General features: G+C 48.9%; 1 protein-coding gene across 18 annotated transcripts in view; it reads left to right on the top strand.

Moving 5' to 3' along the window:
* TEAD1 (TEA domain transcription factor 1) overlaps window positions 1-27,954 on the top strand; it is a 261,179-nt gene that overhangs the window by 182,823 nt on the left and 50,402 nt on the right. For 6 of the 18 annotated variants that reach the window (XM_045065803.1, XM_045065806.1, XM_045065796.1 and 3 more), the window contains 8 exons: window positions 1,282-1,346; window positions 3,741-3,803; window positions 3,893-3,955; window positions 16,995-17,006; window positions 17,822-17,956; window positions 19,055-19,101; window positions 19,838-19,899; window positions 21,228-21,352. In XM_045065803.1, coding sequence (XP_044921738.1) covers window positions 1,282-1,346; window positions 3,741-3,803; window positions 3,893-3,955; window positions 16,995-17,006; window positions 17,822-17,956; window positions 19,055-19,101; window positions 19,838-19,899; window positions 21,228-21,352 — 572 coding nt within the window. The remainder of the gene's footprint in view (window positions 1-1,281; window positions 1,347-3,740; window positions 3,804-3,892; window positions 3,956-16,994; window positions 17,007-17,821; window positions 17,957-19,054; window positions 19,102-19,837; window positions 19,900-21,227; window positions 21,353-27,954) is intronic. The other 12 variants (XM_045065805.1, XM_045065809.1, XM_045065799.1 and 9 more) reach the window with 6 other exon arrangements.

Raw genomic sequence — 27,954 nt, 5'->3', positions numbered from 1 at the left:
TCCCCTTAAAAATGTTTTAAGGTAAAATGAACTGCTTCCATAATTCTAGAAGTGCTTGGTTAGGCTTCTAAGAATTGAGGCTTCTACTAGTGGGAGTGGATGACGTTGAGGCACTTCCCAGCGCCAGGAGTCCATGATTCTTCTGCCTTCCCGTTGTGATCCTGTCCTTTTTTTTTTTTTTTTTAATATTTTTATTTATTTATTTGATAGACAGAGAGAGATCACAAGTAGGCAGAGTGGTCCTACCACAGGCAGGCAGGCAGAGCCTTGATGACGGGAACCATCTAGGCAGTGCTGAGGGAATCTTGAGAATCATCAGGCGAGATTTCCATACTCTTGGGTCGGTCATCAGTAATGCCACTGGTTCTGCCAGGGGAGATTTGGGGGAGTGTGGTCCTTCCCTTGGACCAGAGGCTGTGTTATATCTTCATTTGCTCTTTCTGAGTGCCCAGCAGTGTGCTGCGTGCTGGGGAGGCTTCGGGGCAGAAACAAAGCTCTTGCCATCTTCAGGTATGCAGCTTTGTCTGGGTCGTTGGAGAGCAGAGACAAACCCTACAGCGAGCCCCAAAGCTCATGTGGTATCAGTCGTACCCATCCCCACTTAGCTCCGGGGCTGTCTTTTCCCATCACATTGTACAGTTCTTCAAAGTCAGGTGATTTCTTTGTCCTTCCCATCTCCTGGCCGGGTAGGCTCATATTGTTTCCCCTACAGGTTATGAAATTTTGAGGAGGTTAAGTCATTTTTTTTTCTTTTTCTCTTTCATGAACATGACCTTGTGTGTAGTTAGTTACTAGCACAGTGACAACCTCTGGGGAGTGTCTCCTTCCCTGGTAGGAGCAGTTCATTCCCCAGTGGTTCTGCTGGCTCTAACGGGAGGTAACTAGAAGGCTGGGTGAGGAGGACCAGGCATGAACACTTAGGACGGAAACGGGTTTGTGGGTTTGTGGCCCCCTCACCAGTTGCTCGTACAAGTTGAGCACCCCTTTAGGTATGAGCCTGTAAAGAAACCAAGAGACACATTTCTGTCTTCAGTTGTTAATCCTAGTTCATCATTAAATGCCCTTCATGCTAAATTTCCCCTAGTAAGTATTGTTGCAGACAATTGTACTGTTTTCTTTTTCTAGCATTAATAGGTGTGCAGCTCCCACTTAAGGAGTCCTGATTCTAAATTCTTTTTTTTTTAGCTTTCAGAGGCTGTTTTTTGTTTTCATTTGTGTGTGTGTGTGTGTGTGTGTGTGTTTAAGGTAACCCATCTTATTGTAAATTCTTCTTTCTTTCAGGTAGGAATGAATTGATAGCCAGATACATCAAACTCAGGACAGGCAAGACGAGGACCAGGAAACAGGTAAACTAACCAGCCTGGACACTGTGCATGTCAGCGAATGGCCCCAACAAGGCATTTTGGCTGCAGTGGCTGTCTGTGCTTTGGCTCCTAGGAGCCCCCAGTTGGAGTCCCCTGTAAGGACATCAGTGTTGTAGGTGTTTTCCATTGGCTCAGTTTTCACTGTTCATCATTTCAGTGACCCCTCACTGTGTGGTCTCACATATCTGGGAAAGCGTCTCCTCCAAGGACAGTGTAGACACTGCTCCTTTACCATATTTTAATACCTCCAGTTCTTTCCCGAACTGCGCATCTGTAAACACCGCGACAGCTGCGGGCGCTACTGTATGCTCGGAGGTCGTGAAACTTGGAGATTTTGCGCATTGTAAAATCCTGGAACCATTACCCGTGAGTCATCATTTCCATGGAACAGTAACCCCAGCAGCTCTGAGTCTTGGCCCGAACATAATACTGAACGGTGCGCGCTCAGTGACCGGTTGCTTCTCACGCTTATGGCCTTTGGTCAGTAGCTGCTGTGACGGAAATGAAGTTACAACTTAAAAGTGAACCTTTGGGCAGAGCAGTGTCAGGAATTTTGCTCTGCCCTTTGTCAGGGCTCTGGCTCTCCTTGTTCCTTCTGATGGAAAGCAGCCCAGACCCCCCGACCCAGTTCAGAACTGGAATGGATGAGAAATTCGGGTTTAACGAAAAACAGAAAAAGAAAGGAAGGAAGAGGGGCCGGGGTGGGTGGAATCAGACGAGCCTCACGGGTGAGTTGTTAACAGAACAAAATTACTTTTGGACGTTGACCTATGCGGATCTATCTGGCATGGATTTTTTTAAAAAGAGATCATCGTACCAAAAGGCGAGCTCAGCTGTGGTCTCGCTAAGTGTGAGCAGCAGATTCCAGTTCTCTGCTCCATGATGAGTTGTTTTCATGAGTGTTTACAGCGGGGAGAGCTTTTCCCCAGGAATGCTTCCATGTGCCCCCGCCAGGAGCCTGGCTGCTGAGTCAGCACAGAGGGCTGTGGCCTCCTGCCAGTGCACAGAGGCAGGGGCATTGTCTGTTCAGTGGATGTCCCCCCACCCCCACCCCCCTCCCCAGCAGTGGACAGAGGCCCTCAGCAAGTCAGAGAATCACGTGAGAACAGAACTCGGATGAGAACAAGTGAAAGCAGGAGCCGGATGGAGGGGTGAAGAGATGGGGGAGTTCCTGCTTCTCTGTACTTAAAAACAACAATAACAACAACAACAACAAAAAACAAATTGGGAAAAAAAAATCATTGAAACTGAAAGATAAAAGGATCTTTTATTACCCTAAATCCTGTTTTTAGAGTCAGCAGAGTATTTGAAATAAAATAACCACCTTTCTCAGTCTGAGTCGCTGAACTTTTAAATGGAAGATTCTGAATTTCTGAAACAGATAGATCTAATTCCCAACATGCTGAAAGCCTTGGGCCTGAGCTGTCTGCTAGTCTAGGAGCTCTGGTCATGGGCCCAAGCCCTTCACTGGGGGACTCTTCTAAATTTAACCAAGTCCTGCTGAAAGAGATGCAAATTTGTTTACCCAGTGGAATCGTTGTGTTTCAGAAGCTGGGCTTGGCTGGCTTTCCACACCCCGGCGTCCTGGGGATGTTTTTAGGCAGCCGTTGGTGATACCTCTCCAATGTGAATTTGTTGTTCAGCAAATCGTGTGGTTTTCAACCCAGATTTTTAACAGGATGGCTGGCTGGCTGTATTCACACTTTTCGCTTTGTAATAATATGCAAATCCACTTGGCGCCCAGTCAATATCCAGAAGAGTGGAAGGATTAAAGATATTTATAAGGGGAAAAAAAAAATTGCTCTGCTAACTGGGTCTTTCCATTTCTCTTTGAGATCTAATTTACATGTCAGTATTATTTTAACATTTGCTACAGAATCCAGAGCTCTTAATGAGATCAGAATATAACCGACAGCTTCAGCTTTTTGATTCTGCAGAATGTGCTAATTTATGGATAGTCTCTTCTAAATTGAGAAGAAGGGATTTTCCCTCCTGATACTGAGAAGCTATAAATATTTTCATTTACCTCTAGCCCCACCTTTTAAATTTCATAAAGAAAACAACTCCACTCTCCCCCTCTCATCCCGAGCCCGTGATTTCTCCCTGGTGAGAAAACTAGGAGCAGCCTAACTTTCATCCTGAATCAAGTCACTGCAGTGATGACCCAGTCTGAAAAGCTTAGAACAGCGCTGGGGGCTTGGTGTCTGGCTGGGACTGTGTACTCCTAACTGCAGAGCTTTGTTGAGATGCAAATAACCTCCCCCCCCCACCCCCCACCCCAGAACCCTCCCAAGGAGTAGCGATTTTATATTTGATTTCCTTTTTTTGTTTTGTTTTGTTTTGTTTTGTTTCCCCTCATAAACCCGAACAATGTAGGTGTCTAGTCATATACAGGTCTTAGCAAGAAAGAAAGTTCGAGAAATTCAAGCCGCCATTAAGGTACGTCTGGCTTGCCCAGTTGTAGGGGGCTTTTCATCTCCATGGTTACAGGCTTTTCCTTTGTTTTCCTCCCTTCCCCTACCCTGCAGGTGTCTAGTCACATTCAGGTTCTTGCCAGAAGGAAATCTCGTGATTTTCATTCCAAGCTAAAGGTATGCGCTTTCCTGCTTTTTGGCTTGTGGTTGCTATGCATCTCACTTCCTGTTTTCCATGGTGACTGGTGAATGCCTGGTGCTGGGATTCTCGTAACCTAGTTTCCTCGCATGTGAGAGCTGTTTACATTTCTTTTGTGTCTAATCTCTCTTTCTGTACTAGCCTCACATTAAGCTCAGTGTGTGTGTGTGTGTGTGTGTGTGTGTGTCCCTAATAACAATGCAAATGCAGCAGAGAGCTGGTCTTGATAACTTTTCAGCACAGAAACACGATTTTTTTTTAACCTTCACATGTCCACCAAACAGCCCTGGGCTACGAGAGCGGGGAAGAAAAGTCCAGAGACACCAAGTTATTGTAGCAATAGCAAATAAATAAAATAAGAATCAACTTCCAGAGTAGTTACCATGAAATTACTTTAAAAGAATAGTGAGAAGTTATTTTATGCTCTTCATTTATTTTAAAGAATACTTAACGAAAGACACGTCTTTTTCATGTCATTTTTCATGTGTTCTTTCAACACAGAGAGGATTTTCTGCCAGATTTCTTCCATATTGCTCAATACTGTTTTTTAAATGTACGGCTCTGTTACTTGGAAAAAAAAAATAAATTGAGGTGAGGCCTTAAAAAAAAAAGATCTTAGAGATGGGAAAGCTCTCAAAGAAATCCATGTTTGCAATTCCATTTATATGTGAATTTAATTGTTCTTTACGGGTGTCTGATTTTCCAGTCTCTGAAAATATATTTTGCCGGAATAAACAGAGGCACTGAGAGTTTTAAAATGCAAGTTCTCCTTTTTTCCTCCCCTTCCAAGATTTACAGTAAAACATAAATGACTTTTTTTCCCCATAATGCCCTATTTTAGAAATACGGAGGGATTATAGTTTGCACATAAGTGCTTTGCTTTTTAATAAAAATGAGTTTGTAGCCCATGTTCATTGCCTTTCCCACTTACCTTTTTCGTGGTTGTTACGTTCTGATTTTCCCCGTACAGTAATTAAATTTGTTTTTGTACTAAACCTAAAGAACAAAGTGTGATTTCACAGCACCGAACAGTCGACACCGGGATCGTTCCCAAAGTCCTCCCAAATTTTTTTTTCTTTTATGCCAACAAGGCTGGCTGTGGAACAGCACTAGTGACCAGGAAGGAGCACTTGGTGGCCCTCTGCAGTGGGCAGCATGCTTGCTCGCTCGCACGTGTGGCTGATGGTGGCTGGCTTTTAGCTGCACTGGCTGAGCAGTTAGTTGGAAGACTAAGATAACCTCATAGATCCTGCTTTTTAACCAAGGGTGCCGTCCTCTCTATGTGGATGCAACTACCCCAGTGTTTGCTCAAGTTCTGACTCTGTTTCTGGTTTCTCTGCGCTAACGAATTAATGATGTACAAAAGAAGTTTACAGACATCGATTTTGTGTTCCCATCTGCGATGTTATGATTGCTCTATTTCTCTACCCTCCGTGTGGTTCCTGCTGCCCCTACCCCTACCCCCCGCCCCGGGCCCACCGCCCTGGACCAGAAGCCCTGTACATGACAAACAAAGCTCTCCTGTCCAGAAGGGAATCCCCATGGGATGCGGGAAGGGCTCTTTTTCTCATTTGGGAACTTGAAGAGTCTTCCTCAGCGGAAACCGTTTACCATTATTTTATACATACGTGTACCCCCCAAACACACGGCTGTATCTATGTTTGTTCTTCCAAACTAAGAAAGGGTGACTCTCCCCCTCCTTTCAGCCTTGGCCCAGTCTGCTTGGGGGGCAGACCCAAGGAGGAGGCAGCAACGGGTGGTCGGGTAGCAACCAGCTCAGCCTCTCAGCTCTGAGAGCCACCTGCATCTTCTTGCATTTACTTGCCTTCCTCCCTGCCACATTATTCTTGGAAGAAGGGAGGCCTTTGTTCTTCCAGTCAGCTAATACCCGTTGAGCGTTCTGGGCATGGCGTTCATCATGGTGGGCATTGAACAGTCAACCCCCTATTCACAGAGCTGGCCGTGGAAATGGGAGTTGGAAGTACAGGGCACGGTGGGATGGTGAGTGTTAGCAGACAGAGCCAAGAACAAACGTGGAGGGAATCCTAGGGACGTGCCGCGTGGTGATGGGAATGCAAAGACAGGAGTCAAGTGTGCCGAGGGCCTCTTGGATGGTCTTTCCACTGAGCTCGCTGCCAAGGCAGTTCCATTATTGAGAGTTTAAGGAGTAACACTGAGGAAACCAGGGTTCTAGGAGTTTAATTGATGTGCCCGGAGCTCCCCAAGCCTAGCACATGTCACTGTCAGGATTTGAACTCAGATCTTTCTGAATCATAACACCTGCTCTTTCAGGCGGGGCTGTGTCCAGTGGAGGTGGGAGACGGTTTTTAAGCAGAAGGCTTCGTGCTGGCACAGTCCCGTGTCACCCCTCATGTCCCTTGGAGCTGGGCAAAAGATCTTGCTACGGATCTTTTCCTCGGTGCCCACCTTTTAGAAGCAAGGTGAATTTTTAACTTCTAGCCCTTGGTCCAGGTGTAGGCTTCGTGTGTGCCTGACCCTGTGGCAGTCACCCATAACTCAGGGCAGTGAGGTCCTAGCCACAGAGCTGCTGTGTCACCACTCAGAGGACATTAGGACAGTCCAGGAGCATGGGACCAGCTGTCGCCTGCCTGCAGAGAGGGTGCCGCCTTCACTGTCCATGGGTGTTTGACATTAGAGACACCTTCCTTAACCTTCCTGACCAGCTGTACCCGGGAGGTGGTCCTGTAGGAGAGGTTGATGGCACCTGTTTCTCTGTGCTCCCCCATTCAGCTCTGGAGTCTAACAGCGCATCTATGGGAGGCAGGGCTGAGGCTCCCGGTTGAGTTCGTTGGGGGGTCAGGCTCATAGCCACGTCATCTTGGCCTCCCACACGAACTAACGAGATAAAGTTGCCACAGAAGGCGGAAGTCATCCCAGCAGACGATGAGAGTAGCTTCTGGGTGGGCGATGGGGGGGGGGGCGGCAGGAAGTATCAAGATTTCACAGAGATGTGGTTTGCCTGAGAAGATGTGGCAAGGCCTCCTGGAGGGAAGGTGGCTGCTGCCTGGCCACTTCAGGACCTGTCCCTGCCTGCCAGCCTCAGCCTGCCACTGGTCACTTGAACATATGCTTACAAGTCAAGGATTTCTATTCTCTGGTGGTGGACAGAGGCCTGTAGCCCTCCTTTGAAGAATGAAGCCAAGCTTCATCTCTTGGTCCTCCCTTGGAGTTGAAAAAAGGTGGTTTGCTCAGACCTAGGACCACTGCCAAGTGTGGCCTCCACGTGAGCCCAAATGCCTAGAACCCCCCCCCCCCTTCTCATTCCCAGGGAAGGGTGTGCTAGAGTCCTTGAGGCTAGTCACTTTCCAGCCTTTTTTAAGCCACAAACTCATACTTCAGACTGAAATCTTAGTCAAAACATTCATTATATAAATGAGTAAACACTCTTTGTCTTTTTCTTTTTAAAGATTTATTTATTTGATAGAGCAGGAGCAGGAGGGCCCGAGGGAGAGAGAGAGAGGGAATCAGAAGTGAACTCCAAGTAGAATCTGGAGCCTGGCACAGGGCTTGATCTCACAACCCTAAGATCAGGACCTGAGCCAAAACCAAGAGTCAGACACCTAACAGACTGTGCCACCCAGGCACTTCCAAATGAGTAAATGCTGTTTTGACTGAAGCTCATGCTCTTTTATCTTTAGCAGTGGCCTCTTTGGCTGTTCCACTGAATAAGGTTTGAAAACCACCACCCTGCTTGAGGCAAAGGGACAAGGAGGTTACTTCCTCTCAGCTGTTCCTGCAGCCTCTACAGGACAGTGTGTGCCCTGCAGGAGGCTCTGCCATATTCCTCTGAAGAAAACACACTCATGGAGAGAATGGTCATTCCTGTGTCACAGTCCAGCCCTTGAAAATCTATTTAAAATAAGTTGCAAAGGTCGGCTTTAGGCTTCTGCTAATTGCAGAAGCAGTTCTCAGAGTGCTTGTTCATGAGCCAGATTTGCCCCCAAATGTGTGGGCTTTAATCTTAACTTTTTTAAAAAAGATTTTATATATTTATTTGAGATAGAGCACAGAGGGAGAGGGAGAAACAGACTCCCTGTTAAGCAGAGAGCCCGATGTGGGACTTGATCCCAGGACCGTGGGATCATAACTGAGCTGAAGGCAGATGCTTAACTGACTGTACCATTCAGGCGCCCCTAATTTTAATTTTTATAACAAAATTTGCTTTGGGGGAAAGTTTAAGATTTCCACAAAGATTCAAGCTTTATAAAGCACAGAAGTGATTAATTCACTCCAGCAAACTTTTCACTGAGAATCCAGTGTGTTCTAGATCCTTGAGCAGATATTGGGCTTAGAGAGTCAAATATGCAGAGTGTCTGTTCTTGAGGACCACTAAGCTTTTCTGTTGCTTTTGGCCACATTTGGGAGCAATATGAGGCTTCCAGTAGATTGTCCCACAGCTGGGGGACTGCAGTGGAAAAGAGTGGGTGGTTCTGAGTGTGGGAGAAGTAAGAAAAGCCTCATTGGAGGGGGTGCCAGCAGAAGTGGGCACTCAGGAAGGCAGACAGTTCCCCCGAGATATGGGGGTGTTTGGGGAATCACCAAGAACACCATTACTTGGAGGCATGGGATGGGAACAAGACTGGAGGAACCTAACAGGGTCCTGGGTCATCTATGGGAGGGTGAGGTAGTCCCCTCCCGGCCTTGGGGAGCGTGTGTGAAGCACTCACACTTAAGCTTTGGAAAGCTCTCTCGCACTGTTTTCAGAGGGATGGCCAAGAGGGAGGCAGAGCTGGAGGCAGGGAGCCTAATGCAGGGGGTGCTGAGAGAGCAGTGAGGGCCTAGACAGGGCAGCCACACACACACCCCCTCCCGGGGCGCAGCTCAGTGGCTCACATTAGCGCTTCCCCTCCCCACGGCTGGTTCCCACGCCAGTCCGCTGGGGCTGCCGTGAACTCTTTCTTCCTCAGTGTTTTTGAAGAATAGATTATTTCTGTTTCAAACTCCTGTCCTTACTGAGTCTGAAACATGTACGGAGTCTGAAAAGTGTACACCAAAACTTTTCAGTAGCAGCATGGAACTAGGTTTTCGAAGGTCGGGTTCTCTTAAAGTTATAGCCATTCACTATAAAATTACATCAAAATGAACTCTGAATTTGGGTTGCAACATTTTAAATACAACGAAGTTAAAAAGTGCAGAGAAGTGCTATATTTATGTTCATACCAAGCAGAAATGATCATGTTCATTAGGCCATTTTTCCTTTAATAGTTTTTTTTTTCCAGTGGAATGAATCAAATGGCAAACCATTATTCTTACTTTTCCTAATTTCCTCTCCCCAACTCCCTTCCCCAGCCAGTCTCAATCTCCCTCTTCTCCTCACTCCCCATCAACAGTACCTTTCCTTGCCTCTTATTTCCCTAAGAAAGTAAATCCACTGAAAACTGTTTTCTCCTTTTGCCCTGTCCTGAAATGAATCTAGGTTTTTAATTCATCATTTACTCTGAGTTTGTGCTAAATCCATTGCTACCAACATGAGACTTTTCTCTACGATGTATAGCAGCCTAAGCCAGGATAGACTTGATCAAGATAGACTTGACCAACAACTTGGGTTGACCTTGGACACAAACTGTAGCCATAAGGGAGGGATGCCAGGGGCAAGCAGATGGAGGGAACGGTGAAGTGGTCGAGGCCTGGTGCAAAGAGATGAAGAACCAGGAGCAGAGAAACTGGGGCAGTAGGGTAGGGTGAAGGGGTGAAGGGGTCCCCAGAGTGCAGTTGAGATTCAAGAGCCTTCTACGATGGTTTAAGGAAATGCAAGGCATTTGTGGCCAGCAGGCCGGAAATTTGGACATTAAACATAGATTTTGCAGGTTTTTTGCTTTAATCGTTTTGACCAAAGTGCCTTAAGAGACACATGAGGGTGCTAACTGCTGGTTGGAAATAAAGCTTCGCTTGGAGGGCATCCTGTCTTGATGTTGGACGTGCCATGTTGTGGCCCCTACCCCGACAGAATCCTTGTGGCCCACGGCTCTCCAGGCACGAAGTCGTTCTTCGGTGACTTGGGGCTTCGTAACTAGGCCCGGTTCTGGTTCTAAGGTAGAAGATGCAGCCATGCAGCTACAGCGTGCCGGCCACCTCTGGGTCTGTGCAACGGGCGTTGAGGAATTCCAGGGATGCAGACTTCCCTGCTTTGGCCCCTGTGTCACCAGCTGCATCTGCGGTGGTGTCCCCCCGTCACAGTTTCGCTTCCCCTGGTCTCCCCCTCACTGCCATCTCCGGCCCCACAGTCCGAGAAGACCAGGTGTGGTATGGTCTGAACACTGGGCTGCAACTCTTGGAACTATTCCTGCCTTTGAATGATTTCACTCACTATGAATGGGCCAAGAGGCCATTAGCTCTTCTTATCTATATTTTTTAAGCTCCGGGGATTGAATATCCCAGCCCCTAGAATGAATGCAGATGTGTCGTCCACACAGGAAGCCGTCTTTCTGTGCTCCTCAGAGCTCCTACTTTGAGTTTCCCGCCCTGAGTGTCTATCTCTTTGTGTTCCGTTGCCTTGGGAGGTGGGTCCGTCCCTGCCCAGAGGCCTCCCTTTCCTCACAGCGGCAGAAGGGCGCCCTGCAGGCCGCCGCCACGCTGTGGACCGCCATCCTCCTGAGAGGATGGACTAGACCCCTTGTGTGGAGTGCGTTTTGGGGAGTATACAGGTCCCGATGGGACCCCGAGGAAAGGAGGTCTTCATTCTGCCCTAACCTCAGCGGGAATACATCTCGGGCAGCAGACGTGTTGGCGTCAAGCTCCGGGCTCACGCCGAGGAAAAGCCCGCACTTGCTGACATTGCGTCTTGCCGGGAAAGGCCTGAGATGGTCCGCTTGTGTCCAGTCGTTGGTGACTCATGTACGAGCTGCATGTGCTCTCCGGGGCTGTTTTCTTCATTCTCGCCCTGCTGGCCTTTTGTGATTTGATTTCTGAGCAAGCCATTCTTTCCAGTCTGCCGTTCCTTCCAATAAGCAGAGAGCTTAAAAGTTCAGACCGCTGATTTAATTCTCGCAAAGAGTTCGGGAACTTTGCTGGGGCATTGCCACCATCCACACTGCCCCTTCCCAGTGGTGTCACCACTGGTTCCAGCCAGGAATGGGCCCGTCCACATGGGACACATGCTTTGCTTCATCCATGGGTGCTCCCCATGGCCCCCTGAGCCCCTCTGTTCCTTCAGGCATTGGCTGTCCATGGTCACTGGGCCCAAGAAGCCTGAGACGACCCCCTCCTCGGGCTCGGGCTTCGCACCAGCACCAGATACTGGGCCTGGCTGTGGCATTCGGGAAATGATGTGCTGCCTCTCCTGGCATCTGCCGACCTTCACGGGGTTCTTTTGCATTTTGAAGTGCACCCTCTCTCCCCAGTGATACTTTCCCTACCTTGTTTCTAATTTAAGTGAGTTAAAGCTGAGACTAGAGACCACTAATTTCTCGTGCTTGGGTGTGATGGAATTAGAACCGCTCACCAGTGGTGATGCAGGGCTCCCGGTGTAAACTGGAGGACTGAATGCGTGTGCCTTTCTGTATGAACCGAGCAGAACTAGGTTTGCTTTTTCAGGGCAACAGAAACAGCCTCATTCTTTCCTTGTATTCCTTCCTAGAGACATCCCATTATTAGCAGGCCTCCAGCGTAGACAGTACCCGAGAGGAACATGGTGCTGAAAGGTTATAGAATGGGGACCGGGGCTTCTAAGGCTTTCTGATCACTTGGGCCCCGTTAGACTCCCAAGTTCCCCGAATGGCAAGGCTGTGGGCGCCCTGTGGAGTGCTTAACACAGTTCCCAAAGCAGGCCTGGAGGTGGGTGTTCCTGTCCTCATTTTAGAAATGAGGAGGCCGATGCTTAGAACGGCCAGGTGACTCACCCAAGGTCATAAGTCTGAATTTGATCCCATGGCCAGCTGGCACCAAAGCCCGAACTCTCAGCATAGTGGCATGCTGTCTCCCCAAAGAATGCCGGTCAAGGATGGGGGCTCATTTCCCTGACTTAGGATGCTTCCATGTTGTCTCCCTCAGCAGAACCCCCTCTTCATGCATGTTTGCATTCAACAGGGCAAATGAGGGGTGGGAGCTGATACTCAGTCTGGAGGCAAACTTGAGCCTGCTGTAGGCATGGGTTCCTCTGGCTTCTTGGGAGATTGACTTCTTGCCCCTTGCTGTTGTCTCCCAGGGGAAAAGGGCCTGTGGTCAGAAGGGTGCTCCCTGCTCCCGACCCCAGCACCCAGACCTAGTAGCTGACCTGAGTGCCAGACTTCCTGGGAGAGTCCTCAGGCACACCTACAAATCACCTGGGTCCTCATCTATAATCTTGAACAATGCTGAGCCCCACATCGGAATTAAAGGAAACACTATTGACAATTATCAAATACTAAATATAGCTTAGTACATTTAAAAAATGAACAATGGTAAAAGCCTTGAAAAATTTTTCTTTGATGTGAATGGAGTCTTTGGCATTTGGAAATACAATAAGATGAATTAATTGCTACTCATTACATTGGGAAGTCAGGAGAAGTGTGAATGTGCCTTCCCTTCTTGGCATTAGCAGTTGCCTGACCGGAGTAGCCCGCTTTTGTATTTACTCCTGCTTTCACTGATAATAAGCAAATGAGAGATCGTGGCTAGAAAAATTCAAGTGCCCTCCATCTTTTCTCCCAAACCATCACAGAGTTCTGTGATGTCTGTCTGCTTAGGGACCAGCGCTAATAACTGCAGAGGTCATGTGAACCCTCATAGCGCAAGACAAGAAACAGCATCTGCGAGCATCTTTCTAGAAGAGTGGTCTTTGTTCTGTCTTTTCTTTGAAAAAGTGATTTTGCAAGCAAATTGCTATCTTTTCTCTCTTGTGTTATATATTTGCAGTGCTGGGAAAAGTATATTTGGGGAAAAGCATGTAAGGGCTCTGCAGACTTTTTGAATCCCTGGTCTTTTTACAACGTTAGGATTCCTCCTCCTGTGTTGGTGGGCTTCCCTGTGAATGAAGTGGGCTGGAGTCCTTACGTTTTAAAGTGATGCTTCCTGAGCAAGGTCTTCGGAGTAGGTGGATTTTGTAAGCTGTTTACTAACTGTGTAACAGCTATCATATGGCACACGCAAGCTCGTAACCCTTTTCATAGCGTCTTTAAAATTGGTTGATGATTAGTGCCGGAAGATGACGAGATAGTTGTTTCCTAGGGATAATTGAACACTGAGGAGGCAGAGGGACGTGGGAGTAAGACTCCCGTCCCATCTGGAGGCTGACCCGTGAAACGTCCTGGAGTTGGAGCTGCACACTGCTCTAGCCATGTGCATTTCTGATGTGGCTGCCTTCCTGTCACATGTCATGTAGACACTTCCCAAACTTGAGGCACATTGAAACCGTAACAAGGAGGCAGTCGGTGGAGCCCAGAGGCAGAGGAGCCGCCATGCTCTGCTTCGTAACGTGTGAAAGGCTGTTTACTAGGAGACTATAACCGTTTGAAAGGCTTCAGGCTGAGGAGTTTATGTATGACACAGCCTGCTGGACCCCGTGTGGCCAAGGGGGTGAGGCCATTGACGGCATGGCGTGCCAGAAATTGGACAGGGAAGAACACAGAGAGAGACCTGTGTCCCCGGTACGGTGCTTTATTTGCTCTTATTCTCCGCTCAGATAGGCCATTTGTTCTCAGCAACCCCCCACGTTTCCTGCTTCATAAATACTTTCCACACTTTAGGTCATGGGCATGACTTAGGGTTCCTTAGGAAAAAGGAGATTTGCCTTTTCTTTCCCCACTCACCAAACATTCAGCTTTTTGTGGCCTCATTCTTTGTCATCTTAGGGACAGAGGGACTTCAGATCAGTAACAAGGACTCTGTGTGAGTAGTCCAGGCTTTTTGCTGGGACGCAGCGTTTTTGTGGGTGCGTGCTTGTGTAGAGACGCACACACCCTGAGAGTATATCTAAGAGTAACTCAGTATTGACTTCAGAACCATTTTCCAAGATCACACGGTGTGCTCAGCCTTTGTAAATCTCATCCGCATTTCAGGAATGTTGGTTTGAAGACCTTGAAGGTTAAAATTATCCTGGTGTACAAACGTAGCCTACATTTTTAAATTCACCATAGTAGCATCAGTTATTTGGGTAGATTAACAGCGCCTTCCCTTCCCCCTTGATTCTGGGGTGAGGGGTGAGGATGGCGTGCCATGTTCTCAAAGTCTTAGACCAGGTGACGCAGAGAAGCAATTTTCTCGGGTCTGACACTTAGAGTTACAATTTCTTCAAAGCCAGGCATGTATCTCTGGCTGAAAATGACAATTTAGAGGCCCTTCCATTGAAGTCTCTCAGCTCGGCATCCTTCCGTTCTCCCATTTCAGATTAAGTGGGTCTACAGCTGGTTCCGATCTGCAGATATCAGTGGCAGGCTTTATTATCTGCAGTGTTGCTTTAGATTTTAAACAAACAAACAAAAAAATTAATCCTTTTAATTTTCAAATATGTATTTTGGATAAAGGGGGAGATGTTATTAAGGGAGAAGGTAGAGAGTCTCCACTTCAAAAGGTAGGAAATCACGGGTATAGACATTTTAGTCCATTTGCAGAAAATTGCCTATTCTCAGATAGCTAGGTCAAGTGCAGAAAGAACCTCTACTTGAGATAAAATTTCCTCTCCACACTTGGCTTTCTCTCTGTTAGGGTAGACAGCCAAATGCTGCCCAAATTTTAACATCTTGCTGTCTTTTCACCAGTACTTCCTGGCTATGTGTATTAAGCTGTATTTGCTTATAAATGGAACGTACACTTGTAACAGCTTTTACAGACTGCCAGAAGAGCTTTAGGGCAATAAAAAGGGCAACTCTTCATTTCATAGATGAAGAAGATTAGAGGGTTCAGTGACTAGCCCAAGGTAAGACAACCCATAACGTCAGGCCGAGGCAGGTGTGAAGTAGCGTCTCCAGGCTCTCCTTGACAGGAGTGGAGCAAGTTGGGGAGACGGGAACAGTTGATTTGCTCTCCTGCTTTGGAGCATTTGTTTCATTCGGGTACCTCCTGGAATGCTAAGGCTTTAAGAGTCCAACCTTACTTTATTTAGCAAAAGGAAATGGCCCCGTCCTGAAGCTCTGTAACCTAAAGAGCAAAAGCTGGGGACTCCTCCTTTCCTCATTGACTGATTTCTTGTTTAAAAAAAGGGGGGGGTCAAACTTTGGTGAGTATCTTTGAGAACTTTTCCATCAGCCGCTAGGCTACTAGGAGATTATCACCAGCACCTGATAGAATAAAAGCAGGCTATGGAGATGTGAGAGACTCATTTCCATTTGGACCGCAACTTCCTGTTCTCGAGTCCCTCCCTCCAAGGGTGCCCAGGCACATACTGTGTTTGGGGGCGCTGAGTCACCCCCGCCATCAGCGATTCACAAACACGGGGACCCGTGACAGACTTCTGGAATAGAGCCAAGCCCGCAGCTCTCTTCCTAATTATTCCTCAACTTGCATCTGCCAGACCAGCAACAGGTCTGGGCTCCCACTTTCCCTACTCCCCTAGCCTACCCTGAAGCGATACAGCATGGTCCTTGCGGTAGACAGCGCCTGTGGTTAGATCTGGGACAGCACGTGAGCTCCGAAGTCATTGTGAGGGCATTTACACCCTCTCATTCAGGGTTAGGTGGGTTGGAGGCTGGAGTACAAGGTGATGGATCCCAAAAGAACCCCTCAGGGCGTTTATATCGATGTCCAGGCACTCCTGACAGAGCAGGGCGCTGTGTGACTGGAGCCGGGTTTTCTGTACATCAGGGCCTGGATCCCCCTCTGTGGAGATGATGGGGCCGGTGACAGGTGCGGCCAGGGACCAGCAAGGACTAGTCTGACTGGCACTGAGATCTGTGTGTGTCAGGCTCTGCGGGGCTTCAGGACATTTGCACATCTGGTCCGTTTATTCCGCTGACATCAAGATTTGTCTTTCGGGGGCATCTCAGTATCTGAAATGATTCAGCTCTTTAAAAAAAGAAGCAAAACCCCAAAACGTTAACAGAGGAAGCTAGCTGTAGGTAGAGTTTTCAAATGAGTAAGCTGGGGGTCTGCTCAGGGAATGCCATCTGACCCGAGGCAGCAAAGCCCTACACCATTGCCCGGAGCCACTCTGTTGGGGACAGGGGATCCTGCAAGCTGGGCCCTCACCCTGTCCTTCCGCTGCAGCACATGCCCTTCAGGATGATCCCAGTGACCTTGGACAACCCCCAAAAGCTGTTCCATGAGGGCCATTGCTTTCTTGGTTGAAAGCCAGAGAAATGAATAAAATGTACAATTCTATGCAAGTGCGAGGCTCTTTTCCAAGGGGTAATATAAATAAGCTTTTTAAAAACCTACACCGTGATCCTGGCAGTTACAGGACCAAGTGGTATCTCTACCTGGGAGCACCTAATTTGATCTTTTTTGGAAGCCCCTAGTAGTTATTTTGTAGACTGGGACTTTCCCCCCCATTTCTCCATTTGGCCCAGCCTCTGGTAGCTCTGCATGCTTTTGAGTCCCCTTTGGGTCAATCTGTACACACTGAAGCCAGCTCTCAACTATGTCTTAGCCTGAACTTTCTCTTGACCTTCACGTGCTGGCTGACTCTGAGTGGCAGCTCTGGCGGCCACTCTCTTTACATTGGTGCCACTGTTTTGTTCCTGTTCCGATGGAGTCTGGGTTTGGTAGAGATTGTGTCGACCCTTCCATGAGCGGCCAGGCTCTTTGACATGTTTCCCAAGCATGGAACTCTCCCTGCACCATTGGGATTGGTCACACTCTCGGGGGCTGACCGTTTCTCCCTCTACATTAAGGAAGCCGCAGAGCCAGCTTGAAGGGGGTGGGAGTAGTTTTCGAAATGGGTGGACTGGTTGGTAATTGCCTTTCTAGATGGTTATCTGGGTCCTACATTCCTGCTAAAATGTGAAGAATACCCATAGTCCTATGCATTCTATTGTACCCCATATTGTGTGTTTGTGTAAATATGTATATTTTTTAAGTGAAAAAGAAAAATACCCCTGCCTTTGTCCGCAATTCTTTTAACAAACTGTTTATTGTTGTATCCAGGTAACAAGCATGGTAAGTATTTTCACCACATTGAGTATTCTGTATTTTAGCTGTGCTTGGCAGACTTTTTGGCTAGCTTTGTGTTACCAGCCTTGGCTTTTCTGGAAAAGACCCATTCAGGAAGGGAGAAGCCAGTTGCCCAGTAGCGTGCCCTATGTCCTCGGCTCTGGAGAGAACCCGTGTAGCCTTAGACCCATGGTGGGTGGGGGTACCTGAGAAAGCATGCACCCCCCCCCCCCGCCAGCATGCTGCTTGGTCCCATCACGGCCCCCCACCCCACCTGCCGCTTCTGAGCCTCCCCACCAGGTGTCTACCAGGGCTCCCAGGCCTCGCATGCCTCCAGCAGCTCCTGGGAGTGTGGCCCCATGGCAGCGCTCAGGGGGGCCTGCCTGCACCCTGTGGACGGTCCTACCTCAGATCCATCACCACCCCCTCCTGTCTCCCTTTTCCCATCTGTATGCTTCAATGCAGAGCTTCCCCCCCGAAACCCCTTCCCTGTTAAGTAATTGGAGAAATCTCCCTTTGGAAGCTGGAAAAATAAATACGTTGACCACTCTTCTCAGAGGCTTCCCATTCTGTTGAAAAAATGGATTAAAACATTTTTTTAAAAAAAATCTTGCCGCTGGGTAGTCTCCTTACAGGTTCAGAGTTCCGGTAGGTTGAGTGTGTTTTAGCCTTCTGGCTGTGTTTATTTATCCGTGCATGTTTGCTTCTCCGGCCTCTTCTGTGGCTCTGTATTTAGTCCATGTGCTCGTGGCTGTGCCTGTTGAAGCTGCCCAGTAGCCACGTGTTATGTATTAAGTCTGTGTGTCACTGTCACCTTCAAGGATCAGACGGCCAAGGATAAGGCCCTGCAGCACATGGCCGCCATGTCCTCGGCACAGATCGTCTCGGCCACTGCCATTCACAACAAGCTGGGACTGCCTGGGATTCCACGCCCCGCCTTTCCGGGGGCACCGGGGGTAAGTCACAACCCTACCCCCCCATCTGGGAGGCACGGTGGGTGGGGGACCACCTGTGGTCAGCTGATGCTGCCTGTTGCACCGTGGGGAGAGGGAGGGAGGGAGCTAGAGAGAGAAAGGGGGAGGGAGGGGGTGGGGAGATCAAGCTGGAGGCGGGGATCCTGGGTCCCCCGAGACATGGAATTGGGTATCACTTTGTTGGTGCCTTTCTGGGTTGTCACCTGCCTTTTTTTTTTTTTTTTTTTTTTTTGATGGCCCTTCCTCTCTTTTCCTGTGTCCTCAGGGCCCCTTTAAGGGAACTAACCCCTAAAGGGGCAAAGTACTGTATTGCCGTTTTCATTGTGCACCTAGCAAGGGCTGAGAAGTTAATGTTATGATCTCATTCATCTTCGCAATAATCTTAAACGCCTCTCATTGTTCTTGCCGTCTTGCAGATAATGAGATTAGTGAGTAACAAAGCGAGTTAGGTGGTGTGATCTTGGCTGGTGCCATTAGGACTCAAACCCTGCGCCCTGTGACTCCCTTTGCAACTCCTTCTACACAGGCTGCAGGTCCAGCAGGGGGCAGCAGGCACCTGAAGCCTCCAGGAGGCGCACAGCGAAGGCGGTGTCCGCATTGCTTCTCTGAGCTCTTGGCCTCTGGTTCAGAGCTTGTCCTCTGCCGGCCAGGCCCTTGGTGCTGTGAGCTGTGGAGGCAGAACTGTCACACAGGAGCATTTGCAAATGGAGGGAAGAAGAGAAGGATGGGTGGGTGGGTACATGTGTAGAAAGCAGTCGGATGAAATAGCCGTGAGCCCCTGTCATGGGCCCGGATCTCTGCTAGCTGTCAGGCGAACAGGGGAGAGCTGCTGTCTGGTCCCTGCCCTCAGGGCAACTAGTCTGGAGGAGGAGCGCCAGGGCAGCCAGGACTGCTAGGCCAAGGATGCAGGGTGCTCTCCTGTGCACATCGATGACCACGTATGGGTCTAGAGAGGGTCACTCTGCGGCGGACAGATGATCTGAGCCCGCTGTCGTTAGCAAGGGATGCGATCTATAGATGTCCCGAGCAGTGCTTTCCTGGGAACTCATAATCCTGATGCCTCTTACCTTTGCCTTCCAGTTCTGGCCAGGAATGATCCAAACAGGGCAGCCAGGATCCTCACAAGAGTAAGTCCAGGGAGGGGCCGGCTGGGACGGCAAGAATCTGGTCAAGCGCAGCCTGCGGGTGCGTTTCCCCAGGGCCAGACCACCTGGGGCTTACAGGAGAAAAGACATTGAACCTGAGAACCCCATAGTCCTCTCCCATTATCCGCTGAGGCCAGGAGCAGGAGAGAGACTTGGGTTGCTCTAGGAGAGGCATAAGTGGCTCGCTGGCACCCTAAGCATTAGTGCCCGTCCCTCTGGAAATAGGGCCTGTGTGGCTTTGGAGGGCAGAACCTGGGGCTTCCTGAAAAGTGTCTGTCTGAGAGTGGACAGTGCAGGCACTCCTGGGGCCCAGCCCATCGGGTCTTCTGGGAGTTGAGGGCAGCTAACAGACAACCTCCTGCTGCCTTGAGGGCAAGAGAAACAGGCCTCATAAACTGGAGGCTGAAGTTTGCTTAGAGATAAAAGCAGAAAGAAGTCCTGCCTATCTGTTCTCGAAAGAACTTAAGCTGTTTAGCCAAGAGAAGGGGAGTCTGAGCATAGCCCAAACCTTGCCTGGGCATGGTGAGCCCTGATCTTGGTTGCTGCAGGGATGAGATGAGAGGTTCAATTAGATGTCACAGCATATGGGAATCAGGCTGATGGGGGGGGTGGCAGATACAGGGTGCAGGTTTGTTCCCTAGCCTTGGCCAAGACCAGACCTGGGGAGTAGCCACTGCTATAGTCTCTCGACTTCTGACTCTCCACCCTCCGCCCCCAGCGTCAAGCCCTTCGTGCAACAGGCCTACCCCATCCAGCCAGCGGTCACAGCCCCCATTCCAGGTGAGTCTCCAAGGGATTCCGCCTCAGAGGACTGTCCTGGGCACCTGGCAGCTGGGCCCATCACTTCGCTCTACCGAGGCCTGTCCCTGGTTCCAGCAGTGCCTTGGGCACCCCCTCCTCACCCCTACCCTCCTTATGCCTGGGACTCAGAAGGGTCACAGACATGTTCAGTGTCCCCAGTCACTTCCCAGCAGTTTATTCGATGGGTTTTTTTTTTTTTTTTAAAGATTTTATTTATTTATTTGACAGAGAGAGATTACAAGTAGGCAGAGAGGCAGGCAGAGAGAGAGAGGAGGAAGCAGGCTCCCTGCTGAGCAGAGAGCCCGATGCGGGACTCGATCCCAGGACCCTGAGATCATGACCTGAGCCGAAGGCAGCGGCTTAACCCACTGAGCCACCCAGGCGCCCCTCGATGGGGTTTTAAAGACAACAGAAGCCAGTGGCGCCCACCTGGCTCAGTCTGTAGAGCAGGCCGGCCACTCTGGATCTTGGGGTCGTGAGTTCAAGTTCCATATTGGATGTAGAGTTTACTTAAAAAGGAAAAATAGGTTTACTTAAAAAGGAGAAAACAAAGATGTGGATATCTCAATTATATCTCAATTTTTTAAAAAGGAAAGAAAGAAAAGGGAAGCCCGATCACTTTCACCGAGGACCCTGGGTCACCCTTGGAAGGGGAAGTTGCTGTGGTTCCTTCCTGGTCATGAACAGGCTGAATTGGACAATTCACATCTCGAGGGCAGAGAGGGGATTAGCCACCCTTTATTCTATGAGTAGGTTTCAGTTCCCTGTACCCTCTCTTTAACGAAGAGCTTCCAGAGAAGCCTCAACTAGCAACCGGAATCTGGCCGGCCCACCTACTCCCGAGGCACCTGTGTGCACGTGGGGTCACTCCGTTCAACTGCTGCCTGTTACCGAGTCCCCAGATGGGACGCGGATTCATGCGTGGTACTCTGTCTCAGTGCCATGGGGCATCCTGAGGAAGTAATTCTGTAGTGCTGGTTACCGCAGTCTGAAGGAAGGAGGTGGGCAGTCCCCGGAAGTTTCTTGGGGTCCTTGCCGGCGCCCAGCCGGTCCCCTTGTCCGGGTGGGGTGTGCTCCAGCCCTTAACCTGGGCCCACGTTGACGTGAGGCGCTACCTAGCGTTGTGCCTCTGGGTCCTTGGCCAGAATCCCCCCAACCGCCTGACTTCCTTCTGCCCCTAGACTCTTGGTGTGTGTGAGGGGGGTGGGTGAGGGAGAGCTGTTTTGCAGGACCCAGCCCCAGCCCTGGCCTCAGGCCCGAGGTAAGGCGCACGGGGCCTGCCTTAAAGGTACTGATTGGTCTTCCAGGGTTCGAGCCGGCATCAGCCGCAGCTCCCTCGGTCCCTGCCTGGCAGGGCCGCTCCATTGGCACAACCAAACTTCGCCTGGTGGAATTCTCAGCCTTCCTCGAACAGCAGCGAGACCCAGACTCGGTGAGTGTGCTGCGAGGTGTGCCTTGAATCCCATTCTTATTCCTCTTCACATTCTTGTGCCTGCCTTCTCCTTTCCTGCTCCCCTATGCCTGCCAAACAGCCTGGGTCAGAAGAGCCAGACTTTCACTTATATAAAAAGGTCTATCTGTGGGCAAATAGGTAGAATTGTGGAGCCGGGTATTTATGAGCGCTCTGGACCCCAGACTCCAGGGAATGCTGGAGCTTGAAGGGAAAGACTTTAATAGGCTCTTCTTGGGTTTAGGAAAATGGAACAGCAGGTGACAGCTCTTGAACCCTGACATGTGGCTGGCACCATGCCAAGCTCTTTCTGTAAGTGGCCACATTTTACTCCCCCCAAAATTCCATAAGGTATGGTACTGTGGGACAGATGAGGAAACAGAGAAGTTAAGGAATAATCTAAGAATTCCTTATATATTATATTCTCTAAGAATTCCTTATATAAATAGAGAATTCTCTAATTCTCTAAAGTCACACAGTTACTATCTAGTAGATCGGCGATTCAAATTCACGTCTTTAAAACTTAAGCCTAAGCAAGCAGTTAGCTGTTAACTTTGTACTGCGTTTGCAAGTCTGTCCTTTCTCAAGATAGCGAGTGGTTCTCTTCTTACGGAGAAGTAACAAGCTGGTGTTTTAGTACGATCCAGAAAGCGGTGCGTTACGACGCTAAGCACCAGTCATGTTGGCACCTGGATTCTGTCATTTTTCTTCTTTGCCGTCTTCCCTGCCCCGTCTAGTGCCCATCGTGACACTGTTGCTCGGTCCGGCCCGTTACTTCCCATACGTATGTGAGCCCCCCTTTTCTCCCACCCGACAGTCGCCAGGCCCCGTCTTCACTCCCACTCCTTGGCAGCTGTGCCTCAGAGTGTTGCATCTGTGTGTGGGTGAGCCCGAGGCAAAAAGGCAGGAATCAGAAGTTTGTCTTCCCCAACTCCTTTCCACGCACTCTTTCTCACCCCACCACCCTGCTCTCAGGGGCTCTCGACGCTCAGAGGTCCCAGGCTCTCTCTGTGTTCCCTACTCTGTGGTCGTGCTGTCGTCAGAAGAAGGCGTCAGGGATGAGTTCACCGTCTGGTGTAAATACCCGCATACGGAACAGGTGGAGGTGACCTCTCTGGGGTCTTTGTACTATGCTCCGCGGACGGGCTCTGACTCGGGGGACGCCACAAGCCATCACCAGAGTGGAGACTCCATGGACATTTCTGACGTTTCTGTTTATGAATTGTGAATGTCTGGGAGTTGGTAGTAAAATAGAGCCTGTTCTGAAATTCGGAGGAAAAAATGAAGAAAGAGATGGAAAGTAGGTCATTAGGCCCATTGAGGCAGCTTATTGGGGTAAGGGGGGGAAAGGCCAGCTGGATCGCTCTTCTCCTGTGGCCGAGTGGTTTTTTAAGAAGGGTGATGGTGATGGCATCAAATCCTTCTTGAGAGGTGCTGAGATAAAAACAAAAAAGATTACCCTCCTAATTCTTTGTTTCTTATTCTTTCTGGAAAGCATAGGGGATACTTTGGCCGAAGACTGGATTTCAGCCCCACGATGGTTTTCACTTTGCATAACTCATGTTGGTAGGACACCTTGATGCTTACAGAATACGCGCTGGTTAACTATTTCATTCTGTCTTTCTGGTGCTCCATGAGTAGATTCGCTTTCCCCCATTTTATTGGTGAAGAAACTGAGGCCCAGATGCATTAAACAGTTTAGGATGTTTAGTGAATAAGCAGAGGGATTAGGAGCCCAAATCTATTTCATTATACTCTTTTCACTACTACAAACCACCCCCAGTTTTGAAATTCTCTGTCTAGGTATCTCCTGTGTGACCCAGTCTCTCTCTTTGCTTTTGACCATTTTTTAAAGAACAGAGCTCCAAGACACTGGAAAGGAAAAGTCCCAAGATGGTAGTTGTTTCTCTGGTTAAAAGATGATAAAATATTCTATCACCCCCCCAAAAAAATTGATTGATTGATTAAAAAGCCTGTGGCAGCCCCCTCTTATGCTGTCCTCTCCAGTTATGGACCTGTTAGGGGCAGGAATGCCCAGTTCCTTTTTCTGCTGTTGCACGTGTACACTTTTCGCATCTTCTCCTCTGGAACAAGGCTCCAGGAGAACGAGGGTTTAGTTTGTTGGGCTTCAGATTGAGAACGACTGGGTTCATTCAGCCCAATCCGTAAATGCTTAGGAACACATGCTCCTGCGTGTTAGGCGCTGTCCCGGGGGGAGCCCAGCATGGCACCAACAGGCACTGTGTCTGCCCATGTGCGGTGTAATGTCTACCAAGAAGACTCTACACACGAAGTCCCTGTGAAGCATGGGGATGTCTGCAAAGGGAGTGCACTGAGCACTGTGAGTGATGAATGGGACAGGGCGGGCTTCCTTGAGGAAGTCGCCCTTTCCCTGGAAGGTGGGGGAAGAAAAAGGGAGAAGAACATTCTGGAGGTGATGACTTAGTGTAGAAAGCAGTAAGAAAGTTGGTGAATAGTTTCATAAAGACAGGGCCCCCCCAGCCCTCTTGGAACAGAGGCCTCAGATCCTTCATGCTTCAGCCATGTTTAGGAGTCCACATGATAATCGGACTGGTTCGGCTGGATGTGGCCTTCTAGTGATTAATGGAAAGGTTTGGTTCTCAAGATTGAACTTGAGTACCAGACTTCAGAGGCCCCGAAGTAAACTCAAGACCTGCTGTGAGTCAACACCTTTGGGCCTCTTGAGAACACAATTATACTTCAGCAGGGGCATGAGGTGGGGACTGAAAGAAATTGGAATTCATCCAAACAAATAATTTTAAACATTTCCTAAATGGCAGCCACTCTTCCAGGTGTTAGGGAGCTAAGTCTCATTCTCCCTGAGCCCGTGTTCCAGAGGACGTGAGAGGGACACACGCGTTACGTAAGGTGACGTTGAGTGCTTCTGTGGAGTAACGGCCCTTCTTCACCGTTTGAAAATCACTTGCTCTTTAGATTAAAAATATATAATTTCAGAAAGTAATAATACCTTCTAATATATATGTTGATGGTTTTTGGCTTATATCATGATTTCATTTCATTTTTTAAAAATTTTATTTATTTGAGATAGAGCCCAAGCAGAGAGGAGGGGGAGGGGGAGAAGCAGGCTCCCTGTGCAGCAGGGAGCCAGATGTGGGACTCGATCCCAGGATCCTGGGATCATGACTTAGGTATCGTGATTTGATTTGATTTTTTAAAAATTGTATTTATTTATTTGAGATTGAGAAACAGAGCACAAGCAGAGAGGAGGGGGAGTGGAAGAAGCAGGCTCCCCGCTGAGCAAGGAGCCCAATGTGGGGCTCGATCCCAGGACCGTGGGATCATGACCTGAGCTGAAGGCAGACGCTTAACTGATGAGCCACCCAGTTAGGTCTGTTAGACCGTGCCAACCAGAGGTCTGTCACTGTTGTGACATTGTATTGTTACATTATAATATGCATGTCATTTTTGATGTGGCTTCTCACATTCCTGTGTTATAAACACTTATTTGGCAGAATTGCACAAATGAATTTAATGTGTGTAAATGAATACACGGGGGATTGTGAATAATGGCAGAGGAATTTATTTCAGTAGAAATGTAAGGGCCTAAAGGATGGCTCTTGTGGAAGGAGGAAATGGGGGGAGCCTTGGGGAAAAAAGGTGATTACTCAAAAGGGGATTCATCGAAATTAGTAATTCACAAAATTATTTAAAGCACAATGACAGGGTTCCAAGCTCCAGCTTCTCAGATCCCACAATGGGCGCTTTATTTTGCAAACACAGGGTGCCGTTAGCGTGAGTGTTTAATGACGCTTCGGGACCAAGGTCACACTGGAAAACCTTGGGGCTTGTGGATGGATTCTTTGGGCTGTCAGAGTTTGTATGGCTTCTCAGACTTTAATGCAACAGGAGAATTTAAAGCCATCTGAAGTACATTCCACTGGTACCTTTTAACAAAGTTAGATGTACAGTATTTAAAATACAGCATCAGACTTGAAGCTTGTTAATTCGATAAGGAAGCCAGCAGAGCAACAATTAAAGGTCCCCAAACAGTTTCAACTTTGTGTTGTGTATGTACACGAATCTTTGTGTACAGACACACACACATTTATCCCTACCTCCTTTTAAGGGCTTGGGCTCTTTGGAGTCAGTGAGGTCATGGGTCATGGTGACAAACGCTGAACAAACACATTAACGGGCTGGGTGCTGAGCCAGTTTTCATTAACAAATCTCTTTCATCATTATCACTCTTCGGTGAGGTAGGTGAATTTTTCTTTTTTGGTGATTTTCTTCTTATGGAAGAGGCCTGGAGCAATGGCTTGTCTAAGCTATAAGCTAGTTCCGGGGCCGGGGCTCGAACACACACTTGTGTAGACCCGCTTCACCTAGTCCCTAGGCTAGGGTGGCCTCCTTGGTACCAGCCGTTCTGGAAAATCCCTCTTCAGTTTACGACGCGTGTGCCCACTGCCACCACGGAAGACTTGGCCCCGACTCTGCTGTCCCTGGTGGTGCTAACGCCAGTAGACCCGCCCGATAGCAGTGGCGACAGCTGGCAGTGTGCATCATTTCATTTCATCCCAGGACACAGCCTGCCCCCGGGGTAGCCAGTCAGCAGCCACTGAAAGCGAGATGGTGGCCCAGGTCGGCTGACTGCGCTGCCGAGAGGATGACCAGAAGGCTGCAGGATCCGCTCCTATCTGAGGAGCTTGGTTGGGAGTCTTCGAGGCGCGGAGAAGAGTCGTCTGGGGGATGAGCGCCCCCTGCTGGCTGCGCGTCGTGTACCAACCTGGCGGCAGCATTTCCCCCAAATTCAGTGGTTGTTTATATTGGTGGAAAACCAGCAAATCGGTCCCTCTGTTACCTCTGGCTCCGCTTGAAGCTAAGAGAAAAACAGCAGAGGGTGAAGAAAGGAAGACTCTAAACAACAGAGACTATTTTGGAAGTGGTTAGTAATGCTTGAAAATACACTTTTCTACACGATTTCAGTGTTAACATATGCAAGGACTGAAAGTGTTGAGTGGAAGATCCCCCACCTAGGGTGGGTCATTTAAAAGCACCTTGCCTGAAATCTGGCCAAGTGAGCAGCGGCTCCTTTAGGCCAGTGAAAATCTGGGCTCTCTGCTTGTGCATGGGGAGTGGTTTTCCTGATGAATCCTAGCAGGATTCCTCCGCCCCTACCCCAGGGGTGTGGCAGGTGCCTCCAGCCCTCCTGCAGCCAGAGAAGGGAAAACTGGAACAGAGAGGGAGGAACAAGGAAGTGCTTCTCTCTGGATTTTGAAGCAGCGGGGTCTTGCAGAAAAGGGAGGTGCATGCTGTGGTGGGTACAGGAACAGACCTGAACAGAAAAGGCATAGCTGCACTCACTCGAGGAAATACCTTTATATATTGTAGCAGTAATGACAGCCGCCAGCACTTCCTGAGCTGTGTGACAAGCATGCTATGCCAAGCGCGATGACGTGGATACCGTGCTTCTCTGCAGTCTGTCAATAGTGGAACAGAGGCTCAGAAACACGAAGGTACATTACCAAGAGCCATCGCCAGGAATTGGTCGTGCCAGGGTTTGGCTCCACTCTGTTCTTAACCACCTCCCTGTACTTTTGAAGGAATAAAGAAATTCTTCAAACAGAAAGACAGCTGCCTTCCAACATAGGAGCTCTCTAAGCCCGGGCTGGCTGTCACAGTGCCTTTCACCTTGGGTAGAGGGTTGGGCTGGATTTTCCCTGAGCTCCTTTTCAAATGTCTGGGGCTGTGATTCTTCTCGGGGTTTGGGGCAAAGAAGCGAGGAGGGTTTCCACCTACTTTAGAACATGCCCCCCCCCCCATCGTGCTGTAGCAACAGCATGTTTATTCCAGTGTTTCCAGAGGCTGATCCCTAATAGCAGTGTGAGATTTGGGACAGAGGTGCTCAGCCTGATTCCGGTCTGTGGCACTGGCCATTACAGTGGCATCCCTGGACCATGTGGAGGACTCCACGAGTGTATTTGTGGCCTGAACATCTTGTAGTAAGGTAGCTGAAAATTGGGCCAGAGACATGGAAGGAACCAGGCTTGAGAGGATATGCTCATTGGGTGATTTGGACCATATTGAAATTCAGGTGGAAACCAGAATCATTTTTTTAAAAAATTAATGATGATTTGAGTATGTAATAAATTCACACAGTCCGAAGTTGATAAGCATAAAAGAATGGAGAGAGACTTCCCTTCCTTCTAACCACTGTTGCTAGATTCTTGTGGGGGGGGTTTTTTGTTTTTTTGGGTTTTTTTGTTTGTTTGTTTGTTTTGTTTTGAGTGAGAAAGAGCACAAGCAGGGGGAGAAGCAGACTCTTTGCCAAGCAGGGAATCCGATACGGGACTTGATCCTAGGACCGTGGGATCGTGGCCCCAGCTGAAGGCAGCTACTTAATGGACTGAACCATGCAGACACCCCTCTGATGAATCTTTCCAGAGGTTTTAATACATATGTAGCAAAAACATGAATCTCACTCCCCTTTTGAAAGAGAAGCTGTGGTCTGATTGTGTTATTGTGTTTTAGGAAGCTGACAGTGGCAGCAGGTCAGAGAGTGGCTAGGGTAGGGCAGTGACCGTCTGGCCCAGGTGTTGGGTGGC

This window comes from Mustela putorius, unplaced genomic scaffold, assembly GCF_011764305.1.
Source record: "Mustela putorius furo isolate JIRA1106 unplaced genomic scaffold, ASM1176430v1.1 tig00003859_pilon_pilon_pilon, whole genome shotgun sequence".
Taxonomy (NCBI): Eukaryota; Metazoa; Chordata; class Mammalia; order Carnivora; family Mustelidae; genus Mustela; species Mustela putorius.
The sequence above is the reverse complement of the archived record's forward strand: the minus strand, read 5'-3'. Positions and strand labels throughout refer to the sequence as shown.